The sequence below is a fragment of the Eubalaena glacialis genome, chromosome 20 (assembly GCF_028564815.1).
Source record: "Eubalaena glacialis isolate mEubGla1 chromosome 20, mEubGla1.1.hap2.+ XY, whole genome shotgun sequence".
In the NCBI taxonomy this organism is placed as follows: domain Eukaryota; kingdom Metazoa; phylum Chordata; class Mammalia; order Artiodactyla; family Balaenidae; genus Eubalaena; species Eubalaena glacialis.
Genome location: NC_083735.1, coordinates 264,705 through 283,265, shown reverse-complemented (window position 1 = coordinate 283,265; position 18,561 = coordinate 264,705). Strand labels below are relative to the sequence as shown.

Genomic DNA, 18,561 nt, shown 5'->3' with positions numbered 1-18,561 from the left:
AAAAGCCAGTTATGTGTCAAATTTATATCGTATTGTTTTATTAAAAGCCTGCCATTGTGTTCCTTTACTAATATACTAGAGTATCTTTTTCAATTTGGAACACCTCATTGATTTGCATCTTTTAAAAATCATCTAAGACCTTAATTTCCACCAAATCTAGTATAGAGGAGGTTTGAAAGCTCAATTGACTGGATATATTGTATAATTTAACCAGAAATAAAGGTGAAAGATGCTCCTTTTAAATCTTGCCAAGTTCATCAGAAGCCTTTTATTGAGAAGTTTAGGTCCAAGGCATTTGGGAGTGAAACCAGGTGCAAAATAACATGTTATCAGCTATTTCACAGTATTAGGAAGAGAAGGATCGTGACTAGGGCCAGATTATAAATATGTCACATTCTTCCCCAGACGCAAGCCAGGTAACCATAGACTACCAGCCAGCTAGTGAAGTGTTCATGTAGATTTTTTTTTTTTTTAAATAATTCTTTATTTTATTTATTTATTTTTGGCTGTGTTGGGTCTTCGTTTCTCAGTACTTGTGGCTCACGGGCCTAGTTGCTCCGCGGCATGTGGGATCTTCCCAGACCAGGGCTCGAACCCATGTCCCCTGCATTGGCAGGCAGATTCTCAACCACTGCGCCACCAGGGAAGCCCCCACGTAGATTTTAAGTAATGTTCACTATCTGCAGAGATCCTTATTACCCTAATGGAGTAAATAAAAAATCAGAACTTTGCATTTAGTTTCACGTAAGCGCGGAAGAATTAAGCTTACAATTTTAAGGAATGTGATTATTCCTTCCCGCAATGGTACCTTAGTATTCTTCGGTGGCAGAATTTCTCTCTGTCATTTCTTGAATATGACAAGTTGAAAAGAGCCTCTTTTCATCTTAAACCATTCCTTTTCCACCTACCTGTTTTTAAAATACAAGTTACCGTGTTAGTCCGTACAAAAGCCATGGCCTTTCTCCCTTTTCATATTTAACATATTGTTTTCACAGATTACGGTGTGACTAGAGCCGATTTTTTTCTGTTACTCTTCTCCATGATGGGTTCATTGACCCTCTCTTCTTTGAGTGCCTCTTTAGTGAAGCTGGAAAACAGCTGCCTCTAATATGGCTATTATTTCTGGGGTTTAACAGACATGTGCCTTGGATAAATTAAGGAGCAGTCAAAGGAGGTCCATAAATATGAATACTTTGCCAGCTGCCTTTCCATTAAACCCTGTTGGTTGAATGAAATTAGTAAATAATTATGTTGGTGGGGAATCTGGTAGATCCAAATGGAATATAATGTCTTCCTTTAACAACAGAGCTTAATTTTTTTCCTATACACCAAATTCGTTTTTAGGGTAATCTCCATTGCAAATGGACCGATTTGCATTAAAACTATGCCTCCTTGTTCTGATTTGTCAACACCTCTTTTTTAAAAAAGTCTTTAACATTAAGCATGGGTGGGTAAGACCATCTGTTTCTGGAGCTTGCCCGCAGCTCCATCACTTAACACATGAGACAGGTTACAGCTGTTTAATTGTTATGGTGCTGAATGATTATCATTCTATCCAAAATTAACATTTATATATGTATGCACAGAAAGCGTGCGGTTAAACATAAGTGATCTAATTGTGAATTAATGGTGTTAGGTATTCATCAGTTAGACCCAACATGAACAGTGAAGTGTAAAATAATGCTTTTCACAGACACTTCAACTCTTGGCTTTTAAGATGAGTCCTCAGTAGTGATGATTATGCGTGTGAGAAACCCACTCCCAATACATTGGTATATGCAGAGGGAAAAGATCACCATATAACTGTCATAAAAAGCAAAGAGAAAACCATCTATGTGGTTACTGCACATACCCTAACTCTTTCCTGCCCCCAAAAGCATTATTCTCTGATCTGTGACCAGTGTAGGTACAAGCCCCATAGTAAAAGCCTAGATGGGCAATTACGGTTGCACGTACCAGCAAGGCACCCACAAGCTATTGGGAACATTTTTCTCAGCCAGGTGAGGGTGGGTTTCCTCCTGTATGTAGGAATGGTGACACACAAACTCACATCATTCTGCTGCAAAAGCTAGCAATATATATTCTGTTAAGTCTGCTCAAGACATTCCGTAATGAAAAACAGAATGAAAAATTTTCAGCAAAATTGCAGTATAAGGATCATGATATGCACGTAAAATAAGATATTTAAATGTCTTAGTTCCCAAGTAGTTACTGTAAAAGTGACTTGTACTTCCGAATTTATGAGCAGATTATACGAAGATTTATATAGCCCTTTAAAAAATATTAATTTACATTGCTCGAATCAAATCACTAATGAGGGAACACAAAATATATAAGGACAAGTTGTGATGTGCTCTTTATTCTAAAAAGCTGTATCACATTTTGATTAGGAACTGTGCATCTATACCAGCACAGGGTTTATGTGAGACAAAGAATAAGAAAACTTCTTGACACAAAAGTGGAGTTGTCTCCACTTTGGGATCTAGCCCGTTCATATGAAGAATGGTCCCATCAAAGGGAGTGTATCTTAAGGCGGCGGAGCATGAGGGGCCTATCCTGGCATCACTGGGGCAGAGTGGACCTCATGGCTTATGCAAACAGATCATTGGCAGCCTGGAGATGCTTTGCTTAAAGTCAGATTTCTTTCTTTCTTCATAGTCTCTTAAAAGATACCAGTTACTTCATGATTTTGTCCTTTTTAAACTGTCTTTATTAAAAAGATTAATTAATAGTACCTGTTATTTAAGTGTTTACTATGTGCTAAGGCACAATGCAAAGTTCTCTGCATATATTATCTTACTTAATTTTCACAACAACCTTATCAAGTGGAAGCTATTAAAATCTCCATTGACAGAACTCAGGCTCAGAGAGGTTCTATGACTTTTCTGTGGATGCACAGCTAGTAAGTAACAGAACCAGAACACAAATCCACATGAACATTCCCAAGCCCCTCCTCTTAAGCACTAGACTATGCTGCCTCCTAAATTACTGTTTAATTGTTTTAGCATGTATGTATATAGTAGAATAGGTGAAAATTAAATTTTGTTCTGTGATAAAGATAATATCTACATACCTGTCACATAAGATTGAATTGTCATAGAAACAGATGCAGTAATAACCATGTCAGCGATGTATCAATAATAAAATGTCACTTTTTTATTCAGGAGAATTTGAATTACAGCTGATAACAGGATCCATAGCTTGCCAAAATAAGAATAACAATTGCAGCAACAAAATAACAGTTCAGAGAAAATCAATTTGTACTGTAGAGGATTTAAGAAAGTTGTAAACTACTTATTGAAAACTCCACACTTCTTTTTTTTTTTTTTTTTTTTTTTTTTTTAATTATTTATTTATTTATTTATTTATTTTTGGCTGTGTTGGGTCTTCGTTTCTGTGCGAGGGCTTTCTCTAGTTGCGGCAAGTGGGGGCCACTCTTCATCGCGGTGCGCGGGCCTCTCACTATCGTGGCCTCTCTTGTTGCGGAGCACAGGCTCCAGACGCGCAGGCTCAGTAGTTGTGGCTCACGGGCCCAGCTGCTCCGTGGCATGTGGGATCTTCCCAGACCAGGGCTCGAACCCGTGTCCCCTGCATTAGCAGGCAGACTTTCAACCACTGCGCCACCAGGGAAGCCCCTCCACACTTCTTTTTAAAAGTTAAATTTATTTCCAGTTTTTTTAGTAGACTGAATACTATGTATAGACATTGACACTGAAAAGCACTCATACAAAGTGAGTAGATGACTTGTGTAACCAGCATCGGCTCATGAAAAAAGGCTCAGAAAAGTTTAATACCCAGGATACAAGTGGTAAACATCTATGCACACTCTCTCACACCTGCAAATAAAGAAAAAATACTCTCTGTAAATCACCTTTGAAAAGAGCCATTTACCTACAATTTTCACCAAATAAATTACAGTTTTATCTTCAGTAAGTTAAACAGGTTGTTCAACTTTATTATTTTTCCTGGTAAAGTTTTTAAAAATTGACAACAGAAAGACCTAGTATATTTTACATACTTATTTACATCTTATTCTATAAGTTTTCTTAAATATTAAATGTTATGAATAGACAAAAGTAATGATGGTAGACAAGAAATTACACTCTTTGATATTGACCAAAGAGATCGTTTTCATGGTTTTCTGCCACAAGACTTGTTCGTACTACGCAGACACCACTTTGGTAATTGCAATAACCAAGTTCACTGTACCAGAATGTTTAAGATCCAAATATTTGTTTAGTGTAAAATATATTTGTGTTCTGATTTTCATTTATTAATGTGAAGAACTGTCTCTGATAGCTTAGTTCTCAAATCAGGGTACTAAAATATACCTGATTTTTTTTTTTAATTTAGGAAATCATAAGATAATGTGGTTTTGCTTATGTCATTCACTGAACTCAGACAAGTAAAAATCTGAAAGAGACATGTGTCACTCCATGTTTACGTGTATGGTCCAGTAAATGAAATTACACCACATGCAAAGACTACCGCAAAAATCATGTATCACACGCCAAACAGTAGTCATCGCTTTCGTAGGCTGTGTGCACGCCAGCGTCAGTGAGCCTGCTGTCTGCATTCTGCCTGCTACACTGTTGCTTCTGTTATGTAGATGGCATCTACAGTAAGGCATGCAATTCTAAACTGAAAGAAAATACCAAATATTATTCTCCCAGTTGTCTGTACAAAGCTCTGCAGCTTATCCTGGCACTTTTTCAGCAGTGCTGACTTGAAAAAGTGTGGTTTATCTCAAAGCACCTTTTCCATAGAATCCAGATTTTTTTTCTGGGCAGACTTAAATGAGGAAAAATATTATTTCACTTTTTTGGAATGTCTTGGCATAAATAGTGTTCCAAACTGAAGTATGGTATTTTGCTTGGGTAGGTGCATGCAAGAAGCAATGTATTGTACAGATAATTTTTTCACCAAATTTCCAATCTAGTAAAAGAATAAAATGTGCAAACTTTCAAAAACAATTTATTTGAAGCAGGTTTTCAAAAATGTGCTGCCAGTTTTAGGGGAGCAAAAGCTCTTTCAAACACGTGCACACGCATGTGTGCTCACACACACACGCATACACACACATACGCACACACATACACCGTTTTTCTTTACTGGCACAACCTAGTTGTTAAAACTCACTTGCTAGTTGTTATATTTCAAATTAATTGACCCCCCTAAATAGGATAAAATATTTGCAATGTTTAATCTTAGAATGAGAATTCTGTGGTGAGAGAGGACATGTTTTTAAGTGGCCTGAGTAAATTGTTTTACAGGGTTTAAAATTATGTCGGTGTCATAATCCTTTATGACAGGATAATCAGTAATAAAACAGTACAGTGCATATCAGTTAAGGAACATCAAATCAATGGGTATGCGGCTAGCGCACTGATTTAAACAGTTGCTGATTGGAATAAATGGATTTAATATGTACTTATTTGCAGACTAGCTTTTCTGTCATCCTACAGAAATTGGTACATGAATAATCTAAGAAAGATACCTACTTATAACTTTAACGAGATACTAACGTGAATCATTTTTTAAGTCTGTATTATAAAGTATTACGAAACACACAATGCTAAATAAAAACTTGTCCTCGACTCTGAGGACTTTGCAGTGTTCACCGTGGTGAAGGATATGTCTGTATTTTATTATGGACTCATCTGATTGAATTATCCTCTTTCGGAGATGGGCCCCTAAGATCTTCGTGCAGTAATTAAGCTGAGAAATAGTTCTAGCATTCTAGATTCTGGGTTCTTTGCCTGTGTCTAGGATATCCCCAGGAGTGAATTCAATAGCCCAGTGAAAATACTGTCCTATTTAATATGCCCCAACCAAGCACGTTGTTGACAGCAGAAACAGTGTGAATAGATCACAACTACACACGTCGGCAACTGTGTACACACAGTCAGACTGTTGGTATATTTTCCCTTGTGAGCTGCCTAATGTAGATATAACCAACTTGGTTTGCCTTTGTTTCTTCTCTGTGTTTTGAAGAATCGGTTTGACAGTGAAAGGAAAGCGAAGTTGGAACTAACCTTATTCCGTGAAGACCTCCAAATACCCCAGTTCCTCCCCCAGACAGGCACATATACTCCTCTGACCTCTTTTTTAAAGGAGCAGCCTTCTTTGGAACTATCACTCAGCAAATATTTCTTATACAACAGACATCAACTGAAATGATTCTGGTTGTTGATTTTTCAAACTCACTTGTTTTAATTTTTCCTGGTTTTATCCCTCAGTTTTAATATCCTACCAATCGGTTTTCCAAACTTGGGATTTTTAGAACAAGTCACAGCAGTTCTCATTGTAAAGGTTTCTTAACTACATAAAGTACCCTCCTTTATGAGGCTGTGTCCACAGATTAATACTTCAAGTTGTTTGGATTTTAATCTTACTTCCCAGTTTCTCCCTTTAATTGCCAATGTTGAAATAAGGATTTCCACATTTTTTTGTCTTATTTTCTCATTCAAGTAAATTCATTGACCAATCCAAAAACAGGTATGTTTCTCGTCTATCTTACCCAGGTACACAGTTCGGCTTCTGCTGAGTTGTATACAGAGCTTGTTTATTAAGTGTATGGACTTTGGTCTCAGACCACCTGGCTGGAATTTTGACCACTTGCTAGCATTTTGATCTTGAGGAAGTTATTTAATATCCTGTGCCTCGAGTTTCTTCATTTGTGAAGTAGGGAAGATAATAAAAGTACCTATTACCCCATAGAGTGGTGAAAATTAAATGAGCCAGTTCATATAAAATGCTTAGCATAGTTTTCAGCACATAGTGACAGCCAGTAAATGCTAGTGATTGTTAATACCGCTGTATATAATTAGGATAGATCGATTGGGCAAGGGGAGAGGAACAGATGGGTGAAGGAGAGGGGAAGGATATTGTAAATGAGGTATTGCTCACATATGCTTCTTTCCCAAAAGGTAGCCTCTCTATTATTCATAGAATTTCTTCGAAAGCTGCAAACACGTGTAGGACATAGTGTTACCGAACCCAGGCCCAGCTGCTTGCTGCTCGAAAGCCAGTTCCTGAGACAAGTGTTGGTAGGAAAGGAAAGGTTGCTTTATTTCGGAGGCCGGCAACCAGGGGAGAGGGTGGACTCCTGTCCGAGAACCAACGCCCGATGGCTGCTCAGGGGGCAGGGGCTTTTAAAGGCGAGTTTCAGGGGTGCATAGGCGGAGGGCCGGAGCAGGACAGCGTAGTCAGTTCTGACCGTCGTCTTGAAATCAGGAATGTGATGGTCTGATCAGCGTCACCTTGGTTGTTTTAAGTACAGTTAATCTTTAGTTCCGGGGTTTGTTCCCATTGCTTTGAGGCCAGTTCTCGGAATTGTGTGAAGTGGAGTAGCTTATGTCGTGGCTTCAATGTGGTCACCATGTAGCCGTCCTCCTCCGCCTCATGGAGGGTGTCAGTATCTACAAGAGCTCACAGGACACGGCTCAGAACATGACCTGTAGCCCTTGAGGAGGAGCTGAAGGTCCTTGACTGTGCTGAATGACCAAACTCTGATTGTTTGGTCTCCTCTGACTGTTTTCCTCTGTTTCTGCATTTTCTCACTTCTCTGATTAAACTTATTTTTTGGCTGAAGTGTTTCCACAGACAGAAGGCGGGCTGAGGACCTGGGGACAAGGACTTTAGGGCCCTGCTCCACTTCCGCAGGAGCACCGTAATAAGGACATTTCGTCATTTTCTTCAGCAGGTATTAAGAATCCCTTATGAGCCAGGAGATGGGAACACAGTGGTTAGCGTGGCCACAGAGTTTGCATTTCTAATGCGGAAGATTTACACATTAAGTCACACATGTCTATACATTGTTAAAGCCTTGTGTTTTCCTGGAATCTCTTAACTGAAATGAATTGATCACGGCTAGTTCTGGATTTTTTTCTCTTCTCCTTTTACATTTACCCTGGTGTTTATAGTCCTAGACTTCATCCATGAGACGTATTCAGGGGGAAAAACAGGAGGAATCAGTTAACTAGAGGAAATGGAGCAGGGCTGCCCATAATTTTGATAGATAAGCAGATGAGGCAACAACATGTAGGTAGAATTTCCAAAGAGATGCTGTTCCTCCCTGCTCTCCACATTGGGAATGAAAAATGGTACAAGAAGACTGACTCTGAGGCAGCTCCTTCTAGGGGGCTGTAGAATCCATGTCCTTTACTCAGCCACACAGACAAGAGTAAATCAATTTGTGTTCATCCCCCCCACCCATCTTGCCCAAAAGTAAAGGGGGGAAGTATGGTAAACAGGGGCCTTGAAAAGGGAAAGAATTCTTTTTAAAAAGAAGCACCTAGAGGGGAGTGTGTGAAGAGGATGCAGTACTAGTCATTTGCTTTGGTGATATTGGAGGTTTATGAGTTAATCGTAGAATAAAAATTCTTTTGAGGAGCCACACCTTTCTCCCACATCTCAGATTTCACTGAGCCTTTGCCCACCTGTACCAGCAAGTAGACCAAGGACTTCCAGTGCATGGGCTCGAAACTGGCACAGTTGTTTCATTTGTTATGTTCTGGGATGACTGTGTATCGGAATGTATTTTGAAAGAGAGACAATTAAGGCCAAGATGAGCCCTAGCATTTGAAGACACTCGCCTGCCTTCTGCCATGTAAGGTGGATACACCTGGCACTTTCCCAAGGAAGCCTCGTAGAAGACGTCAAAAAGATGGTGGTGCTACCCTATGGCTTTTGGGAACAAGTATCTGCTGAGATTCATGTTAGGTCAGGAAAGATTGCACAGTACTTCTGAGCTTCTTTCATTCCTTTCTTCTACTAAAGAAAAAATTTTTGTTTGTTTCTAAATGTCTAAGAAGAGGCATTATGACACAGTGGTTAAGATCAAGCCCCAGAGCCAGACAGCCTAGACAGCCCGTGACCTTGTACAGACTGCCTCTCTCCTTTCTTCATCTGCATTTACCGTATCAGCTGTATTTACATCATAGGGTTGTGGTGAAGATTAAATGAGAGAATGGTATAAAGCACTTAGAGCTAGAAATTTGGGACTCAAAAATACATCAGCCAGGTGTTTGTAATCTGCAAGTTACGGCACCAGAGCTCCTGAAATGCTAGAATCATAAGCAGCACTTTGTGTGTGTGTGTGCATTTTTTTCGGGGGGCGGGGGCAGAGGCTCCATAAGTCTCACCACTTGCCTCAGAGATCTGAGACCCCGAAAGATTAAGAACCACTGTCTTATGGGAAACACGGTAACACTCACCTCCTGTACCCCACAGGGGTCTTCTTAAAAGATAAATAAGCAAGAGGGAGGAGATATGGGGATATATGTATACGTATAGCTGATTCACTTTGTTATACAGCAGAAACTAACACACCATTGTAAAGCAATTATACTCCAATAAAGATGTGAAAAAAAAAAGAAAGATAAATAATTGAAACTCCAGGGAAAGTGTTTTATGAATACAACATTTTACTGGAGAACAGTTTTTTAAAGGGCTCCATTTTATATGTTTAGAGCTCATATTTATAAGAGTTTTCTTCTATAAAACAAATTTAAAACTTCTTAGTAGATCTAATAGGAACGACTTTCCTTTAGTGTCAGAACACAGTTCTTCGTTTTCAAAGTGATTTTTTTTGCAACTTAATGTGCATTTCAGCAATTGGTAGGTGTATTAATTTTTTAAATATACTGTATTATTTTTTACAATTATTGTTGCTAATGGCTTTTTACAACATACCTGCATTTTTCTGATGATTTCCTGTAGTGGCTTATATAATGATGTTTTCATTGTTGCAATTATTGTCTTTAATAATTATTTGAACCTCATATATGGACATCTTCTTTTAACTTCTTCATTATTTAGAGCCAGGGTTTTGTGGTATTGTTGGAAATTTTACTCTATGCGGCCAAAATATAGGTGGTGGTTTTTCCCCCCCTTCTCTCTTAGTCTTAAACTATCAGCCTCACTATTCCCTATGATATAAAATGCAAATGACACATCTTTGTATTTTTTTCTTCAGTACAGATATTTTTCTTATGGTTAGTTTTAAAACTTTTTGCAGAACGTGTTTTAAATATTTTTAATATTTAAAGCTTTATGTAAAATTTGACCTGCTGTATATTTTAAATGTGTTTTCTAATTTCAGCTCCACTTTCAGTGTTCTCTTGGCCCAATGACAAACCTACCTTTACCTATAATCCACTGTTTTGCATAATTGATTCTGTTTGCTAAAATAATGGGATTGGCTGGATTCTAATTTATTCCTCCTTTAAAATTACTAATCCAGATCAGGATTAATTACATTCCTTATTTTGGTTGTGTTAACTGAAGTGGACCTGATGTAAAAGCCAAAGGCTTATACTCCAACTCTGATCAGTGTTACTAATTTTCATAAACTAAGAATTCCCTCAGAAATACTACCCTAGGTGAACCAGAAACTCCACAATGTTTAAAGGCACTTTGTTTATCCTCCGTATTAAATGAGCTCTTATGGGACTCTACTGGATTATATAATGTTTGGAAGGAATTATTAAGAAAGTATATGAATGATGTTATACAGTAATATATTTTTATTTTAATGTTTGAAAAGAATTATTTTTATGAAATTGTAATTTCAGACTAGTGCTTGACACTGTTTCTCCTCCCCCTTAGTTTCTCCTGCAATATATTGTCAGTTAGCCATAAATGTGCTTATTTTTAAATGCAATTCAGAAGCCTCTGATGGAATCCTGTGGCAAAGTGAGGCATCCTTTTATATACATGGTACAGATGGGTCTCAACCATTTATGGTTTTGTTTACACACGTGACAGAACTACCAGACTTGAGTAACTCAACTGAAAGTTATAGTTTAAATCATTCTGTTAAAAGTTCTGCGACCACTTGCATATGTCAGTAATGAAAAATCATCAACATAAGCATCTTTGAAAAGCAATTTTAGACCATTAAAGATGTATGAATTTTGGCAAAGCAAGAAGATTTGAGGCTTATTAAGAATATATTAGGTCTCTCCAGTGAGTGAACGGAGAGGGATATTTATGCCTCTGTTCAGGAGGAAAGGTGTAGGCTAATTGTAACCTCATGAAAGATTAAATGGACAGGTACAGTAAAAGACTTCAGTCTTAATCCTGACTGTTCCAGCAAAGCTTCTGTGAGAAACAGAGCCTATTCCTGTCTGAATCCTGAAAAGAAACAAGATCTTAGTCCGTATTTCTTAATGGACTACGTACGTGATACATCACGGTGCATCTGACATGTAGTCAAGGGCTACTGGGCAATCATAGTCTACAGAACTTACACATGCCTTTTTCATAATACTATATTAAATTTGCTCAAGGACTCTCAGTTTCCTTCTTTTTTTTTTCTTCTTTATTAACAAAGTTTGATTATTTGTAAATATGCAAGTAACTCAAGAGAGAAGGTGAATGAAGTAGAATTTCTGTGGGTTTATCTTGCAGATTGAAGAAAGCATCTGAACATACATAAATGGCTCCTCTGGGCCTTCTGTGTATTCTTTCTGCCCTTCCACTGTGTGACCCTTGTGAAACTACTTTGTTAAAAACAAACTGAAAAAAAGAGAAAAATTTTCTCACCTCCCCCCAAAAAAAACGTTGATTATTTGTAGATCTCATAGTTGTAAATTTCCAAAATTATTTAGTAATAAAGAATTGATTCCATTTGTTCTACTTAGCTATGCTTTCATATAATCTCGGGAAGGATCAGGGTGGGTCCATTCCAAATAATCTGCGAAAGAAAGTGTTAGTTTACCTGCATACTTTTCCTGAAAATGCTGAGCATATCCTGAAATCGTGACTACATTTTCTAAAACGTGAATATATTGCATTTTTAGAAGATAGGAAGTGCATCTCTGTCATGTGATGTGAGTCTTATGTCAGCTGCAGCTACTCAATTTGCATGTAAATTCTGAAAATTTCTTTGTCCCATGTGACACTTCTGAAATGTCTGTCTGTTCTTTTTTCCTTTTTAATTTCTCAAGCTCACTATTTGGATAAGATAGTTAAAGGTACTGTATACTTGCTTTTTGTTGCCATATCTCTATATAACGGTGTATTAGCTTGCACTAGGTATGAAAATAGACTGTTTTCATGCATATTTTTGTAAATTATAAATTAGGCTTACATTATGTGAAATCCTTTGGATTTAAAGTATTGAGACTTGAATGTCTGTGTCTCATTTTTATAAGTTTGGGTTATCACAGATTTCATCCTATGTAAAAACATTAGTTTTCACTGGAACCAAAAACTGAAGATAACGGTACATTTGCTGTTTTTTGTTTTTGGGGTTTTTTTTGTTTTGTTTTTTGGGTTTTTTTTGGCTTTAAGATCTTCATTGTTGGCAATTCAGCTCATAGGCTTTAAATTCTAAATCAAAGAATCATGAACGCTCACTCTCTCATCACAGAATAAGAAATTGTCAATCTAAAGAAGATTCTGGTTAACATATGTTGAGAGAAATCTCATTTATCCTCATATGGAAACTTCTTTGGCTTTTTCTCAATGTTTCAAAATATATGTGATATCATAATTTATGTTTTGTGATTTTCTAAAAAAACTACAAAATACTGTGCATTCTAGAAAACAGAAATGATACCACCACTCAGCAGAAAACAGCAGATTCTTTATCTTCAGTTATCATAGAAATAAGTGAAAACCATATTTTTCAGAAGAGAAAATTCCCTCTCCCTTCCTCCTCAGATTACCTATTTTTTTATTCCTTGTTTGTGCTTTTCATTAGAATATGAAAATATTCATGACAATATCCAGGCTTTCATGTAATAACTTCGTGTGTGCGTGCAGTCAGCTCCTGCACCTCTTTGTCAGTGGGGCAGTTAAACCCTTTCCTTTTTTTTCATTAAAAACAAAACAGAAACATCCATAAGGAAAATTCACCTTTTAGGTATTGAATAATCCATAAATACAGATGGTAATTGTCTGAAAGAAAAGAAGCAGCAAAATTAATCTTCTCCTGACCTGATGGTATCCATAAGTGTAATTTCATCATACCCAGCCACAAGAGACTGTCAAAATAGTCTTCTTTCTGTTAACTCTAATCTTAAGAGACAGAAAGTCTCTTTGAGATCTTTTCATTTCAAGTTGCACAGTGGAGGAGGGGAAGCCAAGATATGAATAATTCTTTTAATACAGACTTAAAATAAACATCCTTAAACGGATTGTTCCCTTAAATTTTGTCACCAAACAAGAGTAGCATTCTAATTCTAAGAAGCTGTAGAACAAACCCCGACTGCTAGAGCAAGTGTTTTGTTTACTTATATGTATTTTATACCAAATTATGAGTAATTCTTTCCAAAGAGATCTGATTAATAGCCAATTATTCTTGCCATTTTCGAGCATTTATATCCTCGTTTCTGTCAGTGTCGTGTCACGCTCATAGACAAGAGCTCCAGAATCTACACGAGTGTCATCCTCATAAACAGATCATGTTGGCTGCATGCCTGTTATCATCTGTAGGAAGTGGCAGAATTTTTTTTTTTTTTAAATGTCATGTTAGGCTGAAACAATTATAGATTTTGGATATATTAAATTATTTTCATTGTTTCCCAAATTTTCCCTCCTTGCCCATAAAAGCAGACAAGATAGGATATAAAGGTAACAGCATAAAAGCTTTAGGGAGATTGTCACAAACTATCACTCTTCGCGCTCTGTCTTGAAGCACGTGACTACCGCGTTTTTGTTCGGTCTATCGATGTTTTACTGTGGTCCTTATGGTATTTCATTTTGTCCGTCCTAAGTAATCCAATATGCACAGCTATTACATTCGGTTGGAAATCCTGTCGGTCCTGTCCCATCCGTATGCAGCCTGAATCCTAATGTTTGTTAGAATAGATGCTAAGCTGCTTCACTATTTCCTGGGCTTTGCTTATTCTGTGAAAAGGAATGTATTCTCGGCATAAAGTATAGTCATTAATACTGGCCTATACTTTGTGCAGTTATTTAATGCACTGTAATTTCACATGAATATACGGCAACTCTGAGGCCAGATAAAATTAATGTTCTCTTTTCAACATCATTCATATCCTCATACCCGCTTTCATGCTTTTAAATTCAGAGGGAATTTTTGAAAGCAACAAGGCGCTTTTAAGAAGGCATGTCTAACCAGTGACCGGTATTGTTTACAACAGATTAAAAAGTCTATTCTAGGGCTTCTGAAATGATCTTGTTGTGACGCTTTTTTCACACTTTACAATCACCCTTGTTGCTTTGCTAAAGGAAAAAAATTTAAGTTAATTTTGTCTGGCCTGCAGCAGTTTAGTGGATCATTGCAGATATTTCTGTCCTGACAGGTAAGTGGTGTCTCAAGGGTCAGGCCAATCAAAGATGCCACTTGGATAAGAATGAGATTCCTTAGATAATGTTGCTGTTTCTATCCATGTGCAATTACAGTATTTGTGCTGTTTCGAAAGGCCTGTTCCCACTAAGTGTCCCTCATTTGTTTATTTGAGGTGCAAAAACTTTCAATACTCAAATCACTTCCGTTGTCCTTCTTTGTCTCTTTTGACAGAGGGGTGCCCCGGTCTGTGCAACAGCAATGGAAGATGCACGCTGGACCAAAACGGCTGGCATTGTGTTTGCCAGCCAGGGTGGAGGGGAGCGGGATGTGACGTGGCCATGGAGACCCTCTGCGCAGACAGCAAGGACAATGAGGGAGGTAAGAGATGCTGAGCAGGAAGGCGAGCTTGTGCCAGAACTCAGGTTTGTAAGTTCTCGCGGATACCTGGTTATCTGTTGCCAAAAAAAAAAAAATCCGATCCCCATAGATTAAATTTTTTGAAAAAGTTATGAGTGCTGATAGGGTGATTTTGCTCCCTATTTTCCCTGAGACAAATGCAAGATTATTATCATTCAGGGAAAAGGCAAGGTAACCAAGCTACCGTGTAATGTACATTGTTCTCCACTCCTCGTCCTAATCTCCAGGTGACAATTCTCCTCGCTGCAGTTTTTAGGACCCTGTAAATTGGGAGCTCTAAAGCAGTATTTTAATAATGAAACATTCCAAAAGATGCAAGACAGCTCCCAAGCTCTTCTGTCGGAAGGCTTGGATGAAAAGGAAAAAAAAAAAAAAAAAACAGGAACAGAAAGCAATCCCCTCGAAGCTGTACTTCCAGTGTCTTTTTATCCTTAACTTTACACCCTGTGAAAAGGATTATGATATTCCACCCCACATAAGCCCAGGGTTAAGAAATAATTATTTTCCCCGTTGCGCGCATCCTCCGTGCTAGTGTATTTCAGTTTCAGAGAAGAGAGAAGTGAGAGTTAGTGGTCGTCTCCAGTGATGGAGGACTTGCCCCTGGAGCTGTTCAGTGTTGGTGTCCCTTTGGGACTGAGATTTTTGGAAGGATTCAGTTTCTGTCTGGACCTCTGTGGTCACCTGCTCTGTGGGTTAGTGTGTGTGTCCCCTACCCCCGCCTTCATTCCACCTGCCCTTTTGGGAGTGTCCACGTGGGCAATATGTGTTGGTTAAAAGTGCAGGTTTAGAGTCAGATCTTCACTCCAACTCGTCGTGCTTATGTGACCTTAGACAAGGTTCTTACCCCTTCACATTTCAGTGGCTTCGTGTATAGAAGAGTGATAAAGGAGTTTCTGGAAGGATTAAGTGAGAGACTGTTTGTAAAGTACTTCGTGTATTGCCAGGGATATATTATGTTGTAAGTAGCAGCTATTATTATCCAATTTTCCTTCTTTTGCTTTCAAAAGTGCTCCCCTTGACTGGGTGAAATTCATAAAAGGTTGTCAGAGAAGGTTGAATGGCCTTTTCCTTTCCAAATAAAGTGGACCTAACTTCAGGCAGACCTCGGAGATATTGCGGGTCCGGTTCCAGACCACTGCAGTTAAGCAAGTACCAGAATAAAGCAAGTCACACGAATTTTGGGGTTTCCCAGTACATCGAAAAGTTATGTTTACCCTACACTGTTAAGTTACCCTATACTGTAGTCTGTTAAGTGGGCAATAGCCTTATGTCTAAAAAACAATGTACATACCTTAATATAAAAATATTGCTAAAAAATGTTAACCGTCATCTGAGCCTTAAGCAAGTGGTAGTGTAACATCAAAGGTCACCACCGGTCATAGATCGCCATCACAGATATAATAATGAAAGAGTTTGAAATATTGCGAGAATTACCGAAATGTGGCGCAGAGACACAAGGTGAGCAAATGCTGCTGGGAAAGCGGCGCGGTGGGCTTGCTCTGCGCAGAGCTGCCACACGCCTTCAATGTATGAAAAACGCAATATCTTTGAAGCACAATAAAGGGAAACACAGTAAAAACAAGGCCTGCCCTGTACTGTTCTCTCGGAAGCAGAGTGCCAGAACCAACTCTCAGCTCTCCCCATTGCCTCCAACACACACACACACACACACATGTGCACACACACGCACACACGCTACAGTCATTCTGAAACCAAACATTATTTGTGTCTCATCTTCCTAAGAGTTGCGATTCTCCCCTTTCATTCTAGCACATTGTTCACTATTTTGCCTGTTTTCTTTTAACCTGGACTCTTGAGAAACTTGAGCCACTAGTTCTGAGCTGAAGCCCCCTTTGCTGTCTGCTCTGATAGGTTTAGGTGGTCCTTAGCCCTCGCAGCCTCTCCTGCCTAATGATATGGGGTTGCCCCGACTGCTGCTCACCGCGCCCGTGTGCCCGTGCGCCCGTGCGCCCGTGTGCCCGTGCGCCCGTGCGCCCGCCTTAGAGACACAGCATCGTCCTCCCTGACCCCCAGCCCGGACGGCAACTTTCCTCCTTGCTTTCCCCCAGGAAGCCCCTACCCCATTGTTTTCTATTGCCCACGGAGGAAGGAGAGCTTCCCTTCCTCCTTTTTTTTTTTTTAAATTACTCTTTTATTTTTTATTCTTTTGCCGCACAGCATGAGGGATCTTAGTTCCCCGACCAGGGATCGAACCCATGCCCCCTGCAGTGGAAGCACGGAGTCCTAACCACTGGACCACCAGGGAAGTCCCTTCCCTTCCTCCTTGATCAGATATTTCACACTTGTCTTCTAAAAGATTACTTTGAGGAGGTTACAGACTCTTGCAGAGGGAAGCAAACTGCAGGGCCAAGTCTGCAGAGACGCTGCAGAGTAATTGAGGGGCTAATCAACTCTTTAGTATTGTTATCAGCTAAGGAGGTTTTTCTCTTTCCTCAAAATTTATCAGCTGTGAATTGGCCTCATTCCCCCTTTGTTTATTCTTCTTAGCCTGAAGCTAGGCTATCTCTAGACTTGCCTCTCCAAGGGGAAATCTGAGCTGATAGAAGACCTCCTGTGGATTCTCTACTTATCTCATATAATTTGTATTCCTGTCCCTAACCTAATTTTGTTGATCTTCTGAGAAGGAATCTCAGTGCCAGCTTTATTATATCCTGAGATTATAACCTGGGTGCCTTATAACCCAAGCTAGAGGGTTCCTTGAACTTAAGCATGGGCTGTGTGTATACGGACAATATTTTCCACACCAAACCCCAACTCAAGACACATAATCTGGCAATTAAGGATATCATTATCATTATATGAGGACAATAAAACAGAATGTTTAAAATAAGGACTATACTTGAAATTCTATGATATGTAGGAACTGTACCATTAGAGATCCATTGTCTAAACTAAGTTTGATGTCAAAATGGTGAATTAGCCAGAAAGTAGCCAAGTAATTTGATTTAACACATTAAATAACTAAGGAGGAGGAGAAGATGAAGAGGTTGATTTGGCCCGAATCAGAAATTAAACGTATCATACGAATAGCTGCTAGTCTAGTCTGAGTTATTTTGTAGAACACAACTTTAAGAACTTTGCAGAACACACACACACACACACACACACACACACACAGAGAAAGTTGCTTACTATTCCCAGAACTGAAAAAGATATATTTAAAAATTTTAGAAAGGACAGCCACATACGGTGAAATAAATATTTTTTTCTTACACCAAGCATCTTCCTTCCCCTCCAAAATATACCTTCCTTTACCAAATCCGCTTCACCCCATCTCTACTGCCTAAGCCTAAAGATCCTCAATCTCTGGATCTCACTAAGTAAATAGGTGACCTGGGCTTCCCTGGTGGCGCAGTGGTTAAGAATCTGCCTGCCGATGCAGGGGACACGGGTTCGAGCCCTGGTCCGGGAAGATCCCACATGCCGCGGAGCAACTAAGCCCGTGCACCACAATTACTGAGCCTGTGCTCTAGAGCCCACGAGCCACAACTACTGAGCCCGTGTGCCACAACTACTGAAGCCCGCGCGCCTAGAGCCTGTGCTCCGCAACAAGAGAAGCTGCCGCAATGAGAAGTCTACACACCGCAACGAAGAGTAGCCCCCACTCGCCGCAACTAGAGAAAGTCCGTGCACAGCAACGAAGACCCAACGCAGCCAAAAATAAATTAAATAAATAAATTTATTTAAAAAAAAATAGGTGACCCTCTCTGCCTGTGGAGCCAACTTCCCCTTTATGTCTCTAACACGCTTGAGGAAAAGCAGCCTTCGAGGGGAATTTGTGATGAAGACTAGGAGAAGTGGGCTACCAATAAAATAGACTGGAGGAACTTGTCTTTAGCTACTCTCGCAACACCTAC

The 18,561-nt window shown here is 39.1% G+C and overlaps 1 protein-coding gene across 4 annotated transcripts in view; it reads left to right on the top strand.

Moving 5' to 3' along the window:
- The window catches only part of LOC133081392 (teneurin-3), a 319,076-nt gene that overhangs the window by 228,947 nt on the left and 71,568 nt on the right, over positions 1-18,561 (top strand). For all 4 annotated transcript variants that reach the window (XM_061177486.1, XM_061177487.1, XM_061177485.1 and 1 more), the window contains one exon: positions 14,498-14,644. In XM_061177486.1, coding sequence (XP_061033469.1) covers positions 14,498-14,644 — 147 coding nt within the window. The remainder of the gene's footprint in view (positions 1-14,497; positions 14,645-18,561) is intronic.